The sequence below is a fragment of the Juglans regia genome, chromosome 11, assembly GCF_001411555.2.
Source record: "Juglans regia cultivar Chandler chromosome 11, Walnut 2.0, whole genome shotgun sequence".
Classification (NCBI taxonomy): domain Eukaryota; kingdom Viridiplantae; phylum Streptophyta; class Magnoliopsida; order Fagales; family Juglandaceae; genus Juglans; species Juglans regia.
Window position 1 is genome coordinate 3,431,654 of NC_049911.1, and position 7,868 is coordinate 3,439,521.

A 7,868-nucleotide genomic window follows, 5' to 3' on the forward strand; every position below is an offset into this window, starting at 1 on the left:
TATTTTTATAAAATCTCTTTGTGACTATAGTACTTCTCTAACAATAAATTATCTAATAATTTTTAATTACCTCTACCACCACCTCTGCAACCACCATCATCACCATGATGGCCGCCATCGTGATGACCACCACCATGATGGCTGCATCCCGCTTGTGAGGTTTAGTGGAGTTATCATCACCACAAGCAAAGATGACCATTGATATAACATGGAGGAACGTGAGGATGACGCCCACCAAATGTAAGCCACCCCAGCTTTCCAGCACATTACTCGCGTCATCCACATGAGTACCAACTAGAGCAAGGAAATCTCTAGCCATTTGTGGGACTACGTTCTCTTTCTTAAGAAATCTTTACCAACCATTCATTTGCCTACGCATAACCTTTTCTATGCTTCGTCTAGTCCAAAATGATACAGCAAAAATGATGAAAAAAAGAGGAAAATAGAAAAGAAAAAATAGCTCTAAGAATACAACTCTTTCATATACATACAAAAATTCGATCAGTTATTAAACAGCTTCTGGTCAAGGGATTGACTCTAAATTTCAAGATACAAATAATGGTGGAGGACTACCCACACGCATTAGCTCTATATAGCCAAATCCACCTGACTAGCAGGCTGTTAAAGGCTGCATCTTTTCATTTATTGCCTTGTAGCACTGGAGACTACATAAGGGGAGCTTCGACTTGGAATCCCGGTACTTGTATGGGTTTGTGCAAGATGGCCCAGCGCATTTCTCACGGGGAGGGGGGTAACTGACATCCGCATAAGAGAAAAAACCAAATCAGCAGCTGTCGTGGGGTAAGTGTAAAGACTAACAAAGCATATTACTAATCTAGCTGGTCGTTTGAATGTCGATGTGCTTGAAAGCAACTTCAACGAATCTAACCTCTGGCAACCGCAACCCTTTTTTTTTTTTTTTATGACTCTTAGGATCCACTTGTAAAAAAGAAAAAAAAAACACCCTTGTGAAGTATTATCCTAGATGAAGAATTATTAGATAGTGTATGGATGACGTGGTACTCTCATCCTATCACAATATGCTATGAAACTAAAATTACTTTAACTGATATTGCATCCTATGATAGGATGAGAGTACCACGCGTTTATACTCGGGGGTAGCTGATAAGGACTCATCCCGGATACACAACCATCCCCATCAGAACTGTGAATCAAGTAATCGTAATCTAGAAATCAAACCCAAGATGAGTGAGTCTAGCTCATCTCAAACCCACCCTTTGACTACTAGGCTACTCCCTGACAAGTTCCAGCAACCACTCCTGATAAAGAGGAGAAACTTCTTTTACTTGTTGTTACTAGATAGAAGTCAAAAGACAACAACGAAGCACAAGATATAATGGCAGGTATGACTTCAACAAAATAACCTTCCCCTACTAAACAATTATTCAGGAAAAATAATGTACCAATTTGAAGATTGATAGAACAAAGGAAATTAATACATGGCATGATAATCACAAGTCCGTTTCAACAAGTTTTAGAATATGATTTAAATCTCTGCTGAAATAAACTGGTATGCAAAGAAGTGCTTTACCTGCAAGGCTTGGAATCAAATATGGTTGGCAAGCCAATGTCGGTAGGGAATGTAACGACTGTTCCTGAGGGACCCATGATCCATCTAACAGAGTCTGATGCAAGTACCATAGAGTTTGCGGCCTTCTCCTGTATAAAATTGTAAGAATGCAGGGATTGAGAGTTATGCTCCATCATATGATCTTTTTTTTTATATTGGTGCACAAATACTTCCTTTGATTAAAAAAAAGAAGCAGCAGTGTACAAGAAAATAAAAAACAAAAAAGTAAAAAAATATAGGCCCAATATTAATAAAGAGTGTACTCATGCATGACTTGCTACCTGTGCCAATTCTTCTTGGCGTTTCTTCACCTTATCTTCGCGCTTCTTCCTACTTGACTCTTGACCTAGGATTTTTCTAATAGCCTCGGCCTAAAATTCAGTCAAAAGGAAAAGAAAACACTTAGATTACTTCCGACATTTTGCAATTCACAAGACCTAAGAGAATATCAGAAAAGGAAGGGGCTAGACCTCAGATTCCCTAGCTGCCTTCTCCACCTGCATCCTACGTCTCTGAAGAGCCTCCGCTCTCTTCAACTGCTGCTCCACTTCAGAAAGTTTCTCTTTTTGCTCTGTCACCATAAAACGGGAAAAGGAAAACATCAATATAAATGAAAAGAAGTTTTCACAATAAACCAACAAAAGGTAGCTATAAAAATGACAAGAACTAAAAAGCACCACAGTAAAAAAACTACTCACTCCTGGGTGGAGCAGGAGGCAAGCCATTTGGGAACTCAATTAGACTAGCACTGATACTGGAAGAGACCTCTTTGACAGTTCGAAGAGCCCGCTGACGTGTAGTGACTGTCATTTCTTTCTTATTATCTCCCAATAAATCAGCAAACTCTTTTTTTGGTTTCTTCTTATCAGTATTGGTATCACCATCTGAGATTGGCTCTTCCTCTTCTACATAATCAGTATCTTTAAATACCCTCCCTGATCGAGTCTTTTTACCCTCCTTGCCTGATCTTGATGAGAGATGAGTCCCTTCCCCATCAACATTTAGTTGGCCATCAAAATTACTCTTCAACACCCTTGATATCTTCCTCTGCTTCCTACTCCCTCCTTCCTCATCATCTTCATACTCCACAATGTAATCACTGGTAGCCTTGGATGTTTTGAGTTTTTCAAAGTATCTAATCTCATCATCATCGTCATCTCCAGCAGCAAGTGTTTCACTTAAAACGCGTCTCTTGAAGATCCGTTTGCTTTTGCGAATGGGCTCATATTTATCAGCTTGGTTAGTGGAATTATTTCCTTCAGGTATCCTATTCCTTGAAGAATCAGGTTTTCCCACATTAAAACCATATTTGGAGAAATCCCTCCATGGAACCCCTCGTAAGCCATTCCCCTTATCTGAAGTAAAAGAACGATTCTCATCGGAATTATCCTGCAACACATATATACACGAGATAGATAGCCTCATTTGGATGTCTACCCAATCTCAGAATTGGACAACAAAACAGTGTTGCATAATTGGTCACAGAAAATAGAAAGCGGTCAGATCACATAATGTCACTGGTTGACTAAAATGGAAGGGAAAAAGAAACATTAATTACTAGACACCCTCAGGAAATAACATAAGAAATTTCTAGCAGTTAAAGGCAGAGCAAAATCCATTGGAGCTTTTTATACTTTGCATGCATCCACATCTAGAAAAGTTCTACATAAATCTAATTTCAAATTTTTTTTTGCATATATATTCTGATTTATTATGTGCAGTAATGAAAATGGAACTAACATATAGCTACCCAGCTCATATAATAAGCCCATTCATATCCTCAATTTTGCATTACCATGGATATGAAACAAAACATGTTGCATACAATGGGTGCAGATTCGATAAATTTTGAAAATTATGTTAATGCTCCTTGATACCTGACCAATCAACTTCGGCCGCAGCGAAGGGGCATCTGAAATGCGAGAAGCTTTTGTAGAATGAGAACCAACACCCGATGCACCATCTGATATTGATTTTGCATGAATTGTACGTGTAACACCACCAACTTTAAGCTTAACCTTTTTCACTTTGTTTTCATATTCTAAACCATCTGAAACAGCTCCAATGAGCCCCATCTTGCTCGTGCCCTTCCAATCAGCTGGCGCAAGGACACCTTCACTGTGTCCTTTGGAATCAACCACACTGTGCACTTGTTCATTACTTCCTCGAAAAGAACCATTAAAGGAACCTTCATCAGATTCTCCAAATCCTCCTCCATCTCCATTCCGGCCAGATTCTACCTCAGCAATGTTAATAGATAAAGGCCTTGTGCTGCATGAGTTCAAATTGACTTCTTTCTTATGAGAAATTGAAGCATAACCATTATTTTCACCACTTGATACCTTGCTCACGTTATCTGAAGGTGGTGTGGATGACAAGGACGAAATGTCATGGTAATCTGAAGGCATCTGTGAATCATTCCTGGGACGGTGGGATGTATTACTCCTTTTCTTCCTCACAGCACTGTTTTTATCACTGAACCCAAAACTTCCAAAACCTTCCATGATGGTCAAAAAAGCAATCACAGCCAATTGCTACTGTAATTTTCAAAAAAGAGGACTAAGAAACCTGAATAAGTTAAAAGGGCTAAACCCAAATGATAAGCAACAATTCACCAAAAAAAGGAAGAATTTCAATTTTTTGTACCAATATTTGCTAAACACAACAATGCCTCTGCTTCCGATTATATAGATGAGAGAATTATGAGAAGAAAAGAAAATAAGTTCTAAGCATAATTTTCTACAAGCGCTGGTCTCCACAAGCTGAAACAACCACCGCAACAAAACCAATAAACTAATTGATTTTTTTTCCACTTCAACGTATTAAGAGAACTAAAATAAATATGTTTAGTTTCTTCCTATTCCTAGACTTTCTAAGCAACCAAATAGATCACAAATGCGTATATAGCTGCGGCTACACTACACCACACGGCAAATAGGCAGAGCCATGCAACAACAAAAGATCACAAGAATACCATTCTTTTCAGTGAGTAGCTTCTTACAAACCATAAACCACAAAAACTGATTTGCATATAAACTCAACAAACGATTTCCAAATTGATTTATAGATCAGGCTTCGGGAGGCAAAAATTGAATGCATTCGAGAAATCCCAATCAATCACAAAGATCCCAGACGCAAAAAGGCTAAAAGATTTTATGAATCACCAAATGAAATCACAAACACCAAAATCAATCCTTTTTTTTTATTATTTTATTGTTTGGTATGTAATACCAAATGAATTCCTTCGATTGTAAGAAAACCAAATCAACTATCGAGTTAAAAAAACATAATATATTCCACTACATAAAACTCGTCTAAAAAAATCTCTATGACCACCGACGAAAACATCACATATTTGAAAAATAAATGGTGCAGAAAGCAAACACATCCATTAACCAACCACGAAATTGCCACACAAAAAAGAAAAAAAAAATAACATGACTTCAAGGAAAACCCAGTTGAAAAAACCTTGCAAACAAACCAAAACCAAATATGCACATGGAAAAAAACTAAAAAAAAAACAAATTTAACATCAAGTAAATCACGAAGAAAGGGCTTATACCTTTTGTGGGTGACAAAACCGACCTACTCTAGAACATCATCAAGGAAAGGCTGAGCCCCAGAGACGAGAGACGAGAGAGTATAATTCAAAAGAAGGCTGGATATTTCAGCCAGGTGTTGGGGTGTGATTGGACATATATACATGGGTTACCATGTTATAGTCTATAGAGCTAGGGTGAGGAGCAAGAGAGCTCATTATCTTCGCTATAGTTCCAGAACCACAGGTGCTGTGCTTTTGTTGGGTCACCACCTTGTAGCCTATCATATTGCTGTCCTTGTTGTTGATAGGGTCCCCTAATCTATCTCTAGTTTCTCTCTCTAACTTTGAGAGACTGAACCCTTTGTTCTGAGCTTTTGGGCGATGCAGGTGAGTGCGTAGTACGCACTCCTACTGCATCTCATCCTCTGTTCTCAGCTGATATTTCTCCGTTTTTGGTAGACTGGTATACTGCTTCCTTGTACACACGACTCACCCATACATGATGACATCACGTTTGACGCAAACTTACGTGTCAAATTTTATAATAATTTATATGGAAAACTGCACTATTTATGGATAACGCTTAAGTTGTGTATATTTTTTAAGTAAATGGAGTAAAAAAAAAAAATCTTTTATATTCTAATATTGTTGATTAATTATTAAATTCTTAATTAAACATTTAATTTTAAAATTGATAAATAATACCATATAAAGTTACGAGATATTTGGATCTCGTTTAGATAGTGAGATAAGATGAAATAATTTTAAAAAAAATTAAAAGTTGAATAAAACATTATTATAATATTATTTTTATTTAAATATTTAAAAATTTTGAATTATTTATTATATTTTATATGAAAATTTGATAAAATTGTGATGATATAATAAGATTAGATGAAATGAAATTATTTTTATATTCAAATAGGACCTTATTGCAATATGGAGTAAGTAGGAGTCTAATTAGTTTGGTTCAATCCAATTTTAGACTTATTGCTAAGCCGAATCAAGATAAGCCGATTTTGAAATTGTGAGCCAACAGGTTCATCAAGGGAACCTAGGCCCCATTTACGAGAAATGTTTCATTTCATCTTATCATTATAATTTTCTTAAATTCTCACATAAAATTTAATAAACAATTCAATTTCTTCAAATTATAAAATAATAATAATATTAAAAAATAATATTCTAATAATATTTTAATCAACTTTCATTTCAACTTATTTTATCTGAACTCACTATCCAAACTGCACCCTAATTTTTCAATTTCTTCAATTGTTCATTGGCCTAATTGGTTTTCCGGACTCAAATAAATAAACTTTTTTAGCTCAAAATACCACTTATATAACCAAATAAATGCTAAAAACAATTAGTCAAAATACACAAATTATTCTAATTAAAATATGCACATAATAATACTTTAGGCTTCGTTTGGATCTCAAAATCATCTCAACTCATCATTACAACTTTTTCAAATCTCAACATAAAATATAATAAACAATTCAACTTTTTCAAATTTTAAAATAATAATAATATTAAAAAATAATATTCTAACAATATTTTATCATTTCAACTCAACTCAACTCACTTCAACATCTAAACACATATTTAACTTAAAATAACTTGTAAAAATTGTACACAACAACATTCCTCACGGCTAAAATACTGTTTTTAGGTTTTAGTCATGATTTCACTAAAACCTAAAAATAATATAATTATATTATTTCTATTTGAGAAGTTCTACTCAATAACTCTACACCACACACCTGTTAAGAAGAAAAAATAAATAAAAATAGTTTTTCTACTGCAGCAGGTGTATGGTGTATGACTGCTAAGTATAATAACTTTTTGTATTTTGTACTAAAACCTAAAGTATATTTTGCATTTTTTTTTATTTTTTATAATTCTAAGTTTTTAATGATTTGATTTGTGAAGGAGATAATTTTTTAAAATTATTAAACTGACTGTGCATTTATGACACGTGTGCTTATAGAAATGGTTTTAATATGATATAAGTGACTGTCCACGTCAATATTTTCTATCCAAAATTTAATGAAAAATGGATGGAGTTACTAGTTTGGTATATGATGATTTTATTTTAGATTTTTTACTAGATAGACCAATTTGTATTCCAGACAAACCCAAGGGGCCTATCTAGCAATGATGCCTTTTCATGCTTGGCATTAATTTCTAAGTATGTTAGGAGATACGAAAAATTTATTTATCATCGTCCTTTCGACATCTCTTGATACGGCATTAAATGATAGATAAAATATAATAAATAGTCTCCAATCATTTAATACAATGTCATAAGATAATAAGAGAATGGTGATAAAATAGATGATGAGTAGCATAAACTCTCTACATCATTGAAAGAACATCAAGGCAAGAAATGGGGGTGTTTATTTGAAGGGTTCAAATGATTTAAATTTTTGTCACCTCAATGCAAAACATAACAAAATAAAATCAATTAAGAGAAAAATTCTAAAATCACTGTGAAATGAAATGAAGCCCATTTAGACCCAATTTGAGCTTCATACTAATTAGACCCTGTAGCTCAAAATACACCGAGTCAGGCCCAAATATGCCGGCCCCAAAGACAAGAAGGCCTAAGCAAAAAATAAAAAATTATAATAATAATAATTGAAATACTAAATAAAATAATATTAGATAGAAGTTGAGTTATGGTTGGTTTGGTTCATAAATTCATCTCAACTCATTATTATAATTTTTTTAAAT

At 34.5% G+C, this 7,868-nt stretch overlaps 1 protein-coding gene across 2 annotated transcripts; it reads right to left on the bottom strand.

The window, feature by feature from the left end:
• Positions 1-445: 445 nt before the first annotated feature.
• Positions 446-5,575, bottom strand: LOC108987884. Of its 2 annotated transcripts, none has more exons than XM_018960933.2 (7): positions 5,154-5,575; positions 3,469-4,128; positions 2,290-2,980; positions 2,062-2,162; positions 1,873-1,962; positions 1,553-1,680; positions 446-755 (listed from the first exon to the last, which is right to left on the bottom strand). In XM_018960933.2, the coding sequence occupies exons 2-7, from the start codon at positions 4,093-4,095 to the stop codon at positions 611-613; spliced, it is 1,782 nt and encodes a 593-aa protein (XP_018816478.2). In that variant the 5' UTR covers positions 4,096-4,128; positions 5,154-5,575; the 3' UTR covers positions 446-610. The 2 variants fall into 2 exon arrangements, with proteins under 2 accessions (XP_018816478.2, XP_035538602.1); XM_035682709.1 differs by having other exon boundaries at positions 3,469-4,150.
• Positions 5,576-7,868: the final 2,293 nt, after the last annotated feature.